At 37.2% G+C, this 16,096-nt stretch overlaps 1 protein-coding gene across 1 annotated transcript in view; it reads right to left on the bottom strand.

The window, feature by feature from the left end:
- The window catches only part of DSG3 (desmoglein 3), a 30,983-nt gene extending 21,758 nt beyond the window's left edge, over positions 1 to 9,225 (bottom strand). Inside the window, exons 1-3 of the mRNA XM_027127678.1 lie at positions 9,052 to 9,225; positions 1,189 to 1,224; positions 539 to 667 (exon numbers count right to left, since the gene is read on the bottom strand). Coding sequence (XP_026983479.1) covers positions 539 to 667; positions 1,189 to 1,224; positions 9,052 to 9,099 — 213 coding nt within the window. The 5' untranslated portion in view covers positions 9,100 to 9,225. The remainder of the gene's footprint in view (positions 1 to 538; positions 668 to 1,188; positions 1,225 to 9,051) is intronic.
- Positions 9,226 to 16,096: the final 6,871 nt, after the last annotated feature.

Genomic DNA, 16,096 nt, shown 5'->3' with positions numbered 1-16,096 from the left:
AAAGTACAACTCAACTACATTTGTACTCTATTCCTTTAACCTCTCCCTTGCCTGGAACAATAGTGTGATTAATCTACTTGTGGTTAGGAGTACGGTATTTATTGGTTTATTGAGAGACATTATCTTATATGTTATTGGCTTGTGAAATTATTATAACTCCTGCAGTGAACCCGTGTTAAATAAATTACTGATAAAAATCTTATTCTCTGAGCATAATTTGCTGCCCCAAACAAAGCACTTTCTATATAATTTTTCTATTTGTTTGCTAGAATCTGAATCCAAAAAGGTGTATCCATTGAAATTGATTGAAATGTCTCTTAATTATGTTTTATTACTCTAGAAGCTATAGCTCCTTCATCTTTCTCTCTTTTAAATTGTTATTACTATTATTACTGTGTTTTTTGTTTTGTTGAAGATACCAGGTTATTTGTTCTGTGGACTCTTCAGTCTGCATTTTGCTAATTGGAATTGCCATATTATTTTAATTTACATCTAGTACATTTATTCTGAAAACGTTACTTCTGCTCATAAGACTTACTGTGGCAATTGGATTTCTTTTTGAGTTGTCTTCTTCTTCTCTGCAGGGTCTTGCAAATTTCACCCATTCACGTTTGTATCTCCTTTTGCCTTGTACCGCTGTCTCATATTCTCCATGTTGTCCTTTTGTCTTATGTAAAAAGGGATTCCATTTTATTATGCACATTGTTGGAAATTTTTGCTTTGAGTATTAATTATAGACACCTAGGTTGAGGAGCCTCCTATGTTTCAAGATCTCTCAGACTGTTAAATATCTAATTTTCTCTCCCTCACACTGTCAAGCAAAGAAGAAACATTAAATAACTAGAATAGCTACAGAGCTGTATGATTTTTAATATTAGCATTTAATTATATTTTATATTTTCTATATATATTCCACAACGTCTAACTATTCTGTGCATAAAAGACAGGTTTAATGAAAACCTGTTAATTTATTTAAGATAAGAAGAATGCATGAGATAAGTTACAATAATGACACTTATTCTTGCTAGTATTTAAATATTATTAGGTTAGCAATTAGAATTTTAATTATATTTTCACAATTAAATTATTAAATAATTTAAAACATTAAATATTTATTTTTCCTGAGTACAATTTTAATTTTTTAACTAAACTGTTACTTTAATTACAAAAAACTTTTTCATACTTTACCTCTATTCTCAATTCTCCATGAACCAAAAGGACCACCTGTAGACATTTAAATAAAGTCAAATTAAATGTGAATTCTTCAAATAAGTAATTATATAAGATAATAATCCTGGTTTTTACATTCTGCTGTTCATATTGTAGTTTGTTTCTATTTCAAAAGAAGTAGATTTGGAGATGCAGTATTCGAAGGGCAAAATCCTTCCAAAAAAAAGAAAATACTCTTCGTATAAACAAGTTCTTTCAGTTCTTTAATCTGACTACAGCATTTCAATGATACACAGGAGAATCTATTGGACTTTTCAAAATTCTAACAGTTGTTGCAGCAACCCGACATTTCTTACCTGGTTGCTCTATAAACACTTCCCGGGAGCTATGGAAGCTATTGCTTTGGGAAACAATGATGAGCATCATTGTGATAAGCTTCAGAAAGTGCCATAGGAGATTATTAAAAGCCATGACCTACGCTACTGACTTGTACAAAGGCAGTGCTGTATTAGTTAGTTGCAATTGCAAGGTAAGGCATATAGTCATATAAGAGTGGAGAGAGTGGAAAGGAACTAGTCTAATTTAGAGAATGAAACGTAAAAGATCGGGATATGCTATTCCAACCACTAGTGTTGTTTTCTGTGGGACATGGATCTGCGCATCTCTGCCTTACTAGTTCAATTTAAATTTGAGCTTAATATTCATACTGATCTGAAAAAACTAAAAATAAAGGTAAAATGAAGCCAGGTGGGCCAGGGTCTTCACTTTCTCAAGGGCGTACAGGACCTTCATCTGTGTCATTTTCCCCCTGGAATGCATTCTTCTTTCCCTTCACACACTTAAATATTACTCATCCTTTAAGATCATTTCAAGTTCCAACAGTCTCCATGAAACTGTCCTTACTGATGTCTCCTTTTCTCAGTTTGTACAACACATATTCTATAACATGCAGTTTCGCTCGTAATGGTTTACCATGATTTATTATTTCTTATGGCTTTATGTGCATTGTGATATCAAGCCAAGAGAATTGCAAACTTCCCAAATCATTGCTTCTGTATTATTTTTCTTCTTGCAATTCGTACAATACCTGTCCCTCAGCAGATGTTTTGTGACTCACGGATTACCTAATCTGAAGAGAATCTGTTAGGGAAAAGATTGTGAAAAATAAATCAGAAGAAAAAAATGACTTTTTTTGTGCCAGTTGCTATTCATAGAGCTTTATGTTTACTCTCTCACTTAGTATGGCAGTCGTCTGAAGGAGATTCTATTATTGTAATCCTTATTTCATGGATGAAGAAATGGAGACATGAGAGGATGAGTACTTTGCCCCAACTAACAGCCCCAGGAGAGCCAGGATTTGAACCCCTGCAGCCTGACTCTAAAGCGTGCACATCACCACTACACTAGATTCTAACCAAAGTCAATGTAAATAAATAGAAAAAAAACTAGTCATAGAAAGAAAGTTATATGATAGTCAGTTTAGATTTCTTCCTGGCAAAGGCTGCAGTTATTCCTGAAACAATGTAGATTTATTACATTGTTTATTTTGGAAGGTTATAATAAAGAGGCAGGTCCCAGTCTGAACCAAAGGAATAATCATACCAGACATAGAATGCCAGGACCCTTCCATTCTAAAAATTTCAGTAAAATCTTTATTTCAAAGGGTGTTTTTTAAAATTGTCATGAAAAAGAACCATTACTTGTGGTTCTAACAGGTCTCAAAATGATTTTACAGCTTTGCTGCTCTTTATTAAACAATATCATGAGTTACTTGGGAGAAAAGACCAGAGCAATGTAGTCATTGTACTACTTTCTCAGTTCATAAGAACAACTCAGCCACACGTGAGAGGAGGGATGGACCAGGCACAATCTCTTTTACAGGAAAACCAGAAAGAGTCATCCAGAAAATATGAATCATGTTTGTACTAGCCCCACGGAGAATGATTCTTCTAGTAGACATTAAGACATGATTTCTGTTTTCCTGGGAAGCAAAGGAAGGACAAACCCTGAACTATGGAAAATGAGCATTGCAGACAGGTGTTTCTTACTTGTTCAATCATTTCAATGAATCAGAGCCCTTAGAGAAGTCACTCAGCCAGACCTTTACTGTTTCCCATCCTCTCTTTTAAAGTCAGGCCAACAAGAATGTTCTCCAATTTTAGGGAATATTGTGAAAATGGGATTTTTTTGTATTTCTAGGAATATGGGGCACTTCTGAATAATGCAGTGTTCTTTATATGTGTATTGAGACATATAATCATAGGCTTACATTATTTCGAATAGTGTTTTAAAGAATCTTTCCTATTTTAGTTAATTAATACTTATATGTGGCTACTTAGATGTTTTACTTTGTTCATATAAGTATTTTGAATATGTAATAAATATTTCAATAGCTTCTTGACAATGTAAATCAACTGAGTTTTCTTTTTTTGTGGCCTAGAGTCTAGGAAATACCAATGTGGAGAAAACACTCCATATCTTGAGAATTTCTTTACTTTTCTTTCTTCCCTTTGTTTCCTGGTTATTTTTATAATTTTTTTTTGTTGTTGTTTGTTTTGTTTTGTTTTGTTTTTGCGGTACGTGGGCCTCTCACTGTTGTGGCCTCTCCCGTTGTGGAGCACATGCTCCGGACGCGCAGGCTCAGCGTCCATGGCTCATGGGCCCAGCCGCTCCGCGGCATGTGGGATCTTCCCGGACCGGGGCACGAACCCGTGTCCCCTGCATCGGCAGGCAGACTCTCAACCACTGCACCACCAGGGAAGCCCTATTTTTATAATTTTGACTACATGGTTTTTAAAGCATTGATATGGTCTAAATACCTTGGCATACGTAAGAATTAGAAATATTTTATTAAAAGCAAATGAGATTATTAGGTTAAAAAGCATATGACATAAAGTGATTTGATATTCACATGCCCTGTTTGCTAATTAAAATGTATGTAGTTATATCATTAAGATTCCTATTGAGTATGATAGGTCCACAATAAATATATTTTGAGGATATGGGTGACTGGATTTTTAAATATCATATATAATAACAATTGCTTTTTACTGAGTTGGCCAAGGTTTTGTTTAGAGTAATCTGATACTTTAGTGTGGGGAAGGACAGACTATTAGACTGTGCATTGGATCCACGGAGCTAGTCCTAGCCAGGCTAGGGCATGGCCACTCTTCTCAGAATGGGATAAGAGTGGATCACACCCACTCCCCTCTGGGAAATTTATAGAATGAATTGGGTAATTCAAAGAAATCATTACAAATTTTAAACTTGATTTTTTAAAATTATTAATTATTTTTGGAAAAATTCATGAAATATATATACATAGGTTGGTGATATTATTTTTATAATTGGTTAAGTACAAAGATTATTTATGTGTCAGATCATAGAGGTCATTCAATACATGTTGGAATAAATTTCATATGTACAATTCAGAAGAAATGAGTGATTTATATTTTATGATACCTCATAGCTTTATATATAGAGAGACTTTTTAAAATTAAAATTTAAAAACCTGGAAGTATTTTAATAAGCTTTGTATTAATCAAGGCAAATTCTTTAATTGAAAAAAATGATACATGTTTAATTACTTAAAAATTAATTTAGGACAGTTCAATTTTTAATAACTGATGTTTAGAGTAAGCTCAATTTAGAAAGTTAAGCCTTGTGTCATGATAGAGGTGAAAACAAATACCCATGGCTGTTTTCAAGAGCTCATTTTAAATACTGTGTAGGATGCAGTCAAATGTAGCAATAGAAAATTGGACACTGGATCCTGAATCCCTGAATTAAAATCCCAGTCTCACCAGGTACCAGCTGAATAACTTGGGAACATTACTTAATTTTTCAGTTTCCTCATCTGTAAAATAGAAATAATAATTCTACTTTATAGGTTTGTTGTGAGGATTAAATGAATTAACACGTCTAAAGCATATAGATGATCCCTAGCCTACAGTAACTGCTTAATAAGTGTTAATTACTTTTGTCCAGACTTTTAAAAAAAGGTGTAAAAGAGCCACTGTGATATTAAGTGACCTTTTATTATTATTATTCATGTCAAGGCACGTAAGGACTTTCTCTTTCTTGAGCATCAGAAAAAGATAAGAGGGCTTCCCTGGTGGCGCAGTGGTTGAGAGTCGGCCTGCCGATGCAGGGGACACGGGTTCGTGCCCTGGTGCGGGAAGATCCCACATGCCGCGGAGCAGCTGGGCCCGTGAGCCATGGCCGCTGAGCCTGCGCGTCCGGAGCCTGTGCTCCACAAATGGGAGAGGCCACAATAGTGAGAGGCCCGCGTACCGCAAAAAAAAAAAAAAAAAAAAGAAAAAGAAAAAGATAAGAACCAGAGCTCCACCATACAATTGAGTAGGTTGCTCCTTGCACAGCTCCAGGGGGCACTGTTCACATTGTAGTTTATGTGAATGCACTTCCTGGCATTGTGCAGTGTAGAGCCTGGCCAACTGTGCAGTGGCCATGCAAGAAAAATGTGCATGTTATACAAATTCAATTATTCATAGTATAATTAGGGATAGTAGCCAATTGCCTATGTAATTCTTGTGGTGAACTTTCCAAAGCAAGCCCTCACCTTAGGCTATCAGAATGACTCTTTTTTTTTTTTTTTTTTTTGCGGTACGCGGGCCTCTCACTGCTGTGGCCTCTCCCGCTGCGGAGCACAGGCTCCAGACGCGCAGGCCCAGAGGCCATGGCTCACGGGCCTAGCCGCTCCGCGGCATGTGGGATCTTCCCGGACCGGGGCATGAACCCGTGTACCCCGCATCGGCAGACGGACTCTCAACCACTGCGCCACCAGGGAAGCTCCAGAATGACTCTTAACAGGAAAGGAAGAGACAAAGGCTAAGAAGTTTATGAGGAACGTCATGGACACTGAGTGTTCTAAGTGAAAACCGGTTTCGGGTATTAAGCAAGTGGGAGCGGTAATAGGTGGAAGTAATGACATCTTTCCTAAGTTTTGCTCAAGTCAGGCAGGGCTGGCTGGAATTTCTTGGCAAGGTTATTCTGATTTTAGAATCTTAACTTTTGGAAAGGCTCAGGAGGAAATTAATTTTCATATATTTATTAGTACTGGAAGTTGGATTGCTTCATCAAGATTCATCTTTATTACTAAAATATTACAAATAATAGGAATTAGAGTCTTACAAAGCACTTTATGTTTTCCAGAGCACTTTCCTGTGCACTTTGCTCCTTTATTCTTACTGTGGTCATTCTCATTAGTCAGGGGGATATGATTATTCTTATTTGACAACTAAGGAAGCAAGGCCTGGAATGAGTCAGTGGTACAGGCATAGAATGGAGTCTGTGACTTAGCTTTCATATATTACCTCTCTAGGCAACACTTGTATGGTCATAGGTTGGTGTCATTAACTCAAAACCTCCAAACAGGTCTTCCAACTTTCAGACCCCACCCTTTAATAACAAAAGATTTGCTTTCCCACTCCACAGTGCTTTTAAAAACATTGTTTTTTCCCATCACCAAGCTATTTCGAAACTCTGGGTGGCTCCCCACTTCTAAAAGGGTTTCATTACCCTTCACAGAATGCACTTTTCAGTCTGACCCTCATCTGCCTTTTTAACTTCATGTCCAGATTCTCCAATGCAGACTATCATTCCAGCCAAATCAGTGTGTCCATTGCCTGGGCAAGTGCCGTAATTGCGCCTGCCTTTGCATGTGCTGGGCTGACAACCGAAGATATCTCCCTGTGGCCCATCTATACTTATCAAAAAGCAGCTCAAATCTCACCTGGTCCATGGAGCCTGGTTTGCCTACCTCACCTCTGACTGACACTGCCTTCCACTAATAGCATTAAGAGTCGACCAGCACCATCCAGTTGAAATATAGTAACCACAAATGTGAGCTGCATATATAATTTTAAATTTTCTATTATTCATATTAAAAAGGTTAAAAAGGTGAAATTAATTTTATTAATATATTTTAAACTAATATGTCCAAAATATTGCCATTTCAATATGTAATCAACATAAAAATTATTAATGATAAATTTTACATTTTTTTTCATACTGAATCTTCAAAACATGGTGTATGCTTTATACTTAACAGCACATTTCAATACAGATCAACCACATTTCAAGTGGTTGATAGCCACATGTGGCTACTGGTTACCATATTGGAAAGAGCAGGTCCAGACCTCTCAGTTTAACAATTATGTATGAAGTTATAGTGTTGTTTAAATAGCTTGTGTGTTTGTGTATGTGTGCCTGTAAAATTTTCCTGAGGGGAGCAAAATGTTCTAACCCCTCATAGCTTCTTCCATGACTAGCATTATAGAGGCACCGTGAGGGGAAGTTATAGTTGAGAGAGACCTCATTCAATCATTCATTTATCCATTCTTCAGACAATTGTGCATCCACTGTAAGACAGATATTATGGTGGGCATTGGGGATAAAAAGAAGAATAAAACAGCCCTCAGTATAAGGATCTTACAGTCACTCCAGAACCAGAATGGTAACTGAGAGTGGTACATGTCAAAGCAGGGAAAGAAGCTCCTCTAAGCATGTGGCCGTCAAACTCTGTGACAACACTATTCTGACATTCCCTTCCACATATCCCCTAGCTTCCCAGGTTGGCCATTGGCTTGGACAGATGGGTTATGAGGCTACCTGCAGTTCATTTAGTTCAGAAAGGACCATCTGGAAAAGTGCGGAAGTCATTACAATTGTCACATTTCTTTTTACAATGTTCCTGGGTCAATTAAATTCATTAGATTGCCAAAACAATTAGTTATACTGTCATAATAGAAACAGACTCAAACAGAAGGGTGTGATACCAATTTTTCTGCTTGACCATTGCCATGAGAAGGAAGGCTGGGAAACTGGCTCACAGGCAGTCTATTCTAATTTTAAACATATTTAATTTTTAGAATGTTCTTCCTTGAGAACTATCTCCCTATAACTTCTTGAAGTTCAATTATCTCAATTTTTTTAGATGAGGAAATGAGGGAAACTGATGTGTAGGCCAACCCAATTTATTATTGATAAAACGAGGAATCAGTATTAGGAATTTAAAAAATATTCATTATGGTATATTTCACTATTTTGATATCTTTGTGTAACTGATAATATTGTGACAAGTTTTCTTCTTTACTAAAACAACACATTTAAGGAAAAAATTAGTCTGTAACATCCAGGCTAGTGCTTTGCTCTCCAGATTCCACTTCTCTTTTATGTAATATTGTATAAAACTTTCCCAATCCACAAAAGTATTACTCTTCTGAAAAACTGGCTTATAAGATATTCTGTCTTCTTTTGTACCCAAAGGTTGGATGTCTTTTGCACATAAAGGCTAAACATAAAACGCTGTTTTCTTAATAACCCTCCCAACTTCTCTAGAGTCAAACATTGCTTTGATTCTAATTCCATGGTCTTTGACTACTTACATGTCAGGTATCAAGACCAGGCATGTACAATTCTTAGCCATATCCTTAAGAGATATAAAACCTTGGAAAATAGAGCTCGTTCTCTTTTATGTGTTTTAGTTTGTGTATTAGAATAAAAGCATGAATAAAAAGATGAATAAAAGCATTACTTTGAAGAAAGTGAAGGTGTTGAGGAAAATAGACTTGAGACCAGGATTATTTAATTCTTTAGTTAATTATTTACCTAAAGAAATGCTAAATGGCAACTTTCAAATTCCTTTCTATCATCTGCCTTATTTTCTTATGTGAAAATACAACATTAAAAAAAGCAACAAAAGGGGGAAATTGGTAATCTTTACAGTTTCATTTTTAAATGTTTATTTCCACTGAACTCTTTTTAGAATTTATAATAGGGATTCAGCAGTCAAATATAGCATTCTCTAACAAGGAAGGAAACAGGGAAAGTTTGCAATTATTAGAAAAAAATAGGACTTACCATTAAAATGGCCAGAGCCCCTGTGGTTCTGAAAAGGAGCCAAGCCATTGTCTCTGATTTCCTTGGTGAACAAATCCAAGGGAGCTGCTGCTTTAGTCCTTCCAACAGCCTGCATGCGATGTCTAAGGAAAGCCCTCTCAGCGTCTCTGCTGTCTTCAGGACAGCAAGAGTCTTCAGGAGTCTGCAGATAGCCTGTTATGCAGGTCCTCCCCACCCTAAACCAGAAACGCTTGCATCACTCTTGCTCCCAGGTAAAAACTTAGACACACCTCAATTCCTGAAGCAATGAAATCCTCTGTTGGAAGCTGAAAGAAAAGTTCACAGGCTTCACAGGCTGGTTTTTACAGTTTTAATAGGAAGGTACCAGATGATAAACTAATCATGGTGTGGAAGTGAAAAAGTTAAGCTTGACTACACTGAAAAAAGATCTAGTTGGCTGCTTCTCATGGTGCCAATTAAAACTGAAAAATAAAACAAAGCCTACAAAATTCCCCCAAATCTAACTTGTGGAAGAGCATTTATTTTTAGCCTGAGTGTATGTGAGTAGATTTAAAGTTAAGCAAAATATATTTTAGGTGTTAAGCAATAATATGGCTTTCAATTTTATTGAAAGAAACTACAAATCTGAAGAAGAAAACCATCACCTCAAGCAGTTATTAATACAAGTTTTGAATGAAAACAATTGGAAATAAAATTGGACTAAATGCATATGGTGCCTTGGATATTTGAAATATATAAGCTGTGCATTGCAAAATCAGATCCCTGATAATACTCAGATGACATCTTTCTATTGTGTTTCTTTTCATTTATAAGTTTTTAAAAAATTAATTTGCCTAGTGAAGTAGGTTAACTCTGTGCACTTTTAATTACATTTCCTCTAGAGCAGATACCCTGCTCACTGCTGTTTACTTGTGCACTTCTAAACTCCTGGACTCCAACTCAAGTTATGGGATGGGGAAAAGCTACTAAAGCACCTTTTTAGTTTGCTTATAACACTAGAGTTAAGAGCACTCTTAACATTCCAGAATATTTTTTTAAATGTTTGGTAGAAAAACAATATTATAAGTATCTGTGCATCAGGTTTTGGAAGCTTTTTAGTACCAGGGAAACCATTTAATCAGAATATTTTAGACAGAAAGGATTTTATAGTCTAGGAGTTGGAAAAAACACCTTATAGGTAAAAATCTTGTGGGATTTTTTTTTGTCTTTTTAAAAATTGTGGTAAAATATACATAACAAAATTTACTATTTTAAGTATTTTTAAGTTTCAGCTGAGTGGCATTAAGTATATTCACTAGTCTGTGACTGGACTAGTTAACAAATGTAAGGGGATAGAAGCTGGGATGAGCTTTATTGAACTTAGTGATTTGTATAATGCAGAATTCAGCAATTGAAGTGTTGGTTGCTTCTGAATTTAGTATGTGAATTTGTTTAACATTGGTGAGAGTTTTGGGTTTATATGTATGTATACTGGGGCTTTTTTCTTATAGCATAATGAAAAATACATACATATGGTCAAAGACTAGAATGAACCACTTTAATATACTAGAACTTATTTTTTGAATGAAGTGATTATGGATGTATTTTATTTCTTCATTATGGTTGTACGTATTTTCTTAATTTTGGTAATGAGAATGTATTAGTTTTATAATTTAAAAAGAAACTTCTTTAAAAATAATGTGAGTACAGAAAGCTTTTATGAATAACATTCTAAACTTTGGGGCAGGGAAAAAGAGAAAAACATAATGAACTTTCAATTCCTTCCTTTTTCCATAATTTAATATCTTGCAATTTCTTCAAAGCATTATTGTGCTAAAGACAAAAGAAATTTAAAAAGTGATAGCAGTGAATTATGATATTCCTAGGAATACCCATAAGTTACATTGTGGACTAAATTCTAGATATGACTCAATTTTTTTTTCTGATTTACCTTTCCTAAAGCTCCAGTTCTTTGGCAATTATATAAATATTTATTTATTTATTTATTTATTTGGATGCACTGGGTCTTAGTTGTGGCACGTGGGATCTTTGTTGCTGCATGCGGGCTCTTAGTTGCGGCATGAGGAATCTAGTTCCCTGACCAGGGATCAAACTTGAGCCCCCTGTATTGGGAGCGTGGAGTATTAACCACTGGACCACCGGGGAAGTCCCTTCTTTGACAATTTTAATTAATTAGACTTTAAAATGTTGATTATCACTTCACTCTTTCCTCACCTGAACACAGGTTAAGGACTTAACTGGTATTTCATTTTTGTATTTTGAAATACCATCTAAGGATTCTTGGTTAGGTGGTGTAAATAGGGTATGGGCACCCTTAGAGGAGAGTAATGTACCAGACTTGGCCTGATTCAGGCTGGCTCCATCTACTTGTCCCTGTTAAGGAGGGTTTCAGAAAGCAAGGACGGATCCCATTGTGCATTCTGTAGGCAGACAGGACTCCCCTAATCTTCCTTCTATGTGCTCTTGACAGTGTTTTAAGCCAACACTGCTTTTTCTTTGCAGGATTGGGAACCTCAGTAAGGTAATGAAGCATCCTTGTGTTGGGGCCACATTTACATGGTGATAAGAAGGTGGCCTGGAGGTTACTCCTGCTGGGGAGTGCATTGCATTGTGTCTTCTGGACTAAGCAGTGTTCTCACTTGCTATTTTTGTTTATGTTTATGTTTGTGAAAAGGAAAGAAGGGAGGATTTTCCAATAGTTTTTGTTGAGTGGTTATGTTATTACTCTCCAGATAATGGCTTTGGAAACATAAGCCCAACTTGAAACTGGCTTTTACTCAAGAAGCTGAAATAAAAATGAGGATCATAACAATAATAATCATAATCGTTAAAAAGGAGCTTCATTGTATGTGTGTATTGTGCTTCGTTTGATGCATCATATTAAAAATGTAAGAATTGGACAATAGATACAATATATCGTAGGTGTAAGAAGAGACCATTCTTCAATCTGCTGGAAATTGAACCATGGCATAAGAAGTGAAACAATAAAAATGAGTGTTTATTTAAGAGGCAGTGGCTTCAGAGGTTTCCATGATGTTTCTAATGCTCATTATCTACAGCAGTTCTATTATTCACCAAGTAGAGGATGTTAATAAGACTGCTTTCACTGGCAGGCCTTCACTGGTTTTTGTTTGTTTTGACTGGAAACATGTATATACTATATCTTATATGTCAGACATCACTACTTCTTGATATTTAATTGTTCTTGAATGTCCACAACTTCATTAATTAAGGTATGAGTTCCACAAATCATGCATTAACAAAATGATACATACATCCTGAAATGGCCTGCCAATGTAGTGATACATCACTTTTTGTTATTTGAGATAATGGAAATCATACACTTCTTTCATTAGGATCATCACTTGAAGGCATCCAGAAATGTCAGAGAATGCAATAATTGTGCATTTGCAGAGAACAGTCTGCAACTTTAAAAATCAGTGAAAATAGAGCTATTGATCTAATTTTCTATTAGAGAGTATGCAGCATGGTCACCATGGTTCTGTAATTCCTGGAATTCTTTCTTTCAAAAGATTTGTGCAATTTTTTTTATCATATATTGATTCAAGCCCAAATTTCAGAAGGGTAAATATGGGTGAATGCACATTTAAAAATTTTTTACTTATGCCATGGATTAGGGTCAACATCTTTTGGCTTTGTTTAGTCTGATTAGGCAATTGCTTATTTGTGGGAATATTTTTATAAGGTAATAAAGAGTGTGAATGGAGGAATTTTCCAAATGAGCCTCATGTTCACTTCAACAATGTGTTTCTTTAGGAAATTTTTCTTTGGTTCTTGTGGTTGGTTGGAGATAAACTTGACCAGATGGAATCTACTTACAAAATCTATTTTGAATCCATCTAGTTCCCTCCTTCTCTGGGCATCCACACTCACCAGATTCCTGGCATCTCTTAGGCAGCCTAGGCAATGGGCCTAGGACTGAGCTCCTGTTCCGTTCTCACCTCTCACCCAATCCTCCTCTCACTCAGCAACCTGACTGCTATTTTTGAAAGAATCGTGGCTTCCAATGTACTTGGAACAGAATCAAAACTGCCTGTTGTGGCTTCCAGGGAACTGCCTGGTCCATTCCCTGTGTTCCTCTCCAGCCACTTCACACACTCCTTCCTTCTCACATGCACCTTCTTTTGTTCTTCAAAAACCACCGGCTCTTTCCTGCCTCAGGTCTTCACTCGGTTTCTCTCCTGCCTGGTTGGCTGCTTCTCATTCATCAGTTGGTAGCTTATGAGACCTTCTCAGAGGGGTCCTTTCTTCCTACTCCCTAACGTGGGCACTGTTGTCCCCATTATTTTATCTGTCATCCCCATTTGCTGCCTGTATAGGGCTTAGTACCATGTGTCCGTTGTTATTTCTTAGTTGGAGTGCTTATATTGCCTTTCTCCACTTGACTGTGCCCTCTATCCGGGAGGTATCATGTCTATTTCATTTAGTAGCTTATTCCCAGCAATTTGCAGGGTGAATAAGTGAATATATCTTTAAAAATTTTGTGCAAGTATATCTGCTGGATCAAAGGGCACATGTAGTACAGTTTTTAATAGGTCGTCATCCCAGAAGGCTATACCAGTTTACATTCCCACTGATAGTGTACGAAATTGTCCTTCCTCCCTCCCCTCCCCCAGGCATAATGTTTATTATAGGTAATTCTTTTCTGCTTCTTATATGAGAAAATAGTACTTATATAAAAATATATTTTAGTTCTACTAAGAGATTTAAATGTTCATTTAAATGCTAATAATTTATCAGATTATAATAAATGGAAATAAAGTTAAGATTCTGAGCATAGCAATCTAAGAAACTGGACCCAGAACTAAGTAAATTCTGGATCTTGGTTAGATCCAAAAGACCTAGCATCCCTCCTGGATATAACCTCATCCTGGCCTTTTCACCATCTCAGGTGATATAATAATAAGATTTGAGAGAGAGGAACCAAGATGGCAGAGTAGAAGGACGTGCTCTCACTCCCTCTTGCAAGAACACCAGAATCACAACTGCCTGCTGGACAATCATCGACAGGAAGACACTGGAACTCACCAAAAAAGACCCAACATCCAAAGACAAAGGAGAAGCCAAAATGAGACAGTAGGAGGGGCGCAATCACAGTAAAATCAAATCCCATAAGTGCTGGGTGGCTGACTCACAGACTGGAGAACACTTATATCACAGAAGTCCACCCACTGGAGTGAAGGTTCTGAGTCCCAGGTCAGGCTTCCCAACCTGGGGGTCTGGCAACGGGAGGAGGAATTCCTAGAGAATCAGACTTTGAAGCCCAGTGGGAATTGATTGCAGGACTTTGAAAGGACTGGGGGAAACAGAGACTCCACTCGTGGAGGGCACACACATAAAGTACTGTGTGCATTGGGACCCAGGGAAAGGAGCAGTTACCTCAGGGGAGACTGAACCAGATCTACCTGCTAGTGTTGGAGGGTCTCCTGCAGAGGTGGGGGGTGGCTGTGGCTCACCGTGGGGATAAGGACACTGGCAGCAGAAGTTCTGGGAATTACTCCTTGGCATGAGCCCTCCCAGAGCCTGTCATTAGACCCACCAAAGAGCCCAGGTAGGCACCAGTGTTGGGTTGCCTCAGGCCAAACAACCAACAGGGAGGGAACCCAGCCCCACCCATCAACAGTCACGTGCATTAAAGTTATACTGAGCTCTGCCCACCAGAGCAACAGTCAGCTCTACCCATCACCAGTCCCTCCCATCAGGAAACTTCCACAAGCCTCTTAGATAGACTCATGCACCAGAGAGCAGACAGCAGAAGCAAGAAGAACTACAATCCTGCAGCCTGTGGAACAAAAACCACATTCACAGAAAGATAGACAAGATGAAAAGGCAGAGGGCTATGTACCAGATGAAGGAACAAGATAAAACCCCAGAAGAACAACTAAGTGAAGTGGAGACAGGCAACCTTCCAAAAAACAAATTCAGAATAATGATAGTGAAGATGATCCAGGATCTTGGAAAAAGAATGGAGAGAAAGATTGAGAAGATGCAAGAAATGTTTAACAAAACCTAGAAGAATTAAAGAACAAACAAACAGAGATGAACAATACAATAACTGAAATGAAAAATACACTACAAGGGATCAATAGCAGAATAACTGAGGGAGAAGAACGGATAAGTGACCTGGAAGACAGAATGGTGGAATTCACTGCTGCACAACAGAATAAAAAAAAAAAGAATGAAAAGAAATGAAGACAGCCTAAGAGACCTCTGGCACAACATTAAACACAACAACATTTGCATTATAGGGGTCCCAGAAGGAGAAGAGAGAGAGAAAGGATCAGAGAAAATATTTAAGAGATTATAGTTGAAGACTTCCCTAACATGTGAAAGGAAATAGCCACCCAAGTCCAGGAAGTGCAGCGAATTCCATACAGGATAAACCCAAGGAGAAACACGCCGAGACACATAGTAATCAAATTGGCAAAAATTAAAGACAAAGAAAAATTATTAAAAGCAACAAGGAAAAAATGACAAATAACATAAAAGGGAACTCCCATAAGGTTAACAGCTGATTTCTCAGCATAAACTCTACAAGCCAGAAGGGAGTGGCATGATATACTTAAAGTGATGGCATGATAAACTGAAAGTGATGCAAGTACTAAACCAGGAGTACTCCACCCAGCAAGGATCTCATTCAGATTCGATGGAGAAATCAAAAGCAAAGGCTAAGAGAATTCAGCACCACCAAACCAGCTCTACAACAAATGCTAATGGAACTTCTCTAAGTGAGAATCAAAAGAGAGGAAAAGGACCTACAAAAACAAACCCAAAACAATTAAGAAAATGGTCATAGGAACATACCTATCAATAATTACCTAAACGTGAATGGATGAAATGGTCCAACCAAAAGACACAGGCTCGCTGAATGGATACAAAAACAAGACCCATATATATGCTCTCTACAAGAGACCCACTTCAGACATGGGGACACATACAGACTGAAGGTGAGGGGATGGAAAAAGATATTCCACGCAAATGGAAATCAAAAGAAAGCTGGAGTAGAAATACTCATATCAGATAA

The sequence above is a fragment of the Aethalodelphis obliquidens genome, unplaced genomic scaffold (genome assembly GCF_003676395.1).
Source record: "Aethalodelphis obliquidens isolate GAN/ISIS:26980383/991018 unplaced genomic scaffold, ASM367639v1 scaffold32, whole genome shotgun sequence".
NCBI classification, from domain to species: domain Eukaryota; kingdom Metazoa; phylum Chordata; class Mammalia; order Artiodactyla; family Delphinidae; genus Aethalodelphis; species Aethalodelphis obliquidens.
Note: the sequence above shows the minus strand (reverse complement) of the source record. Positions and strands in the feature narration are given on the sequence as shown.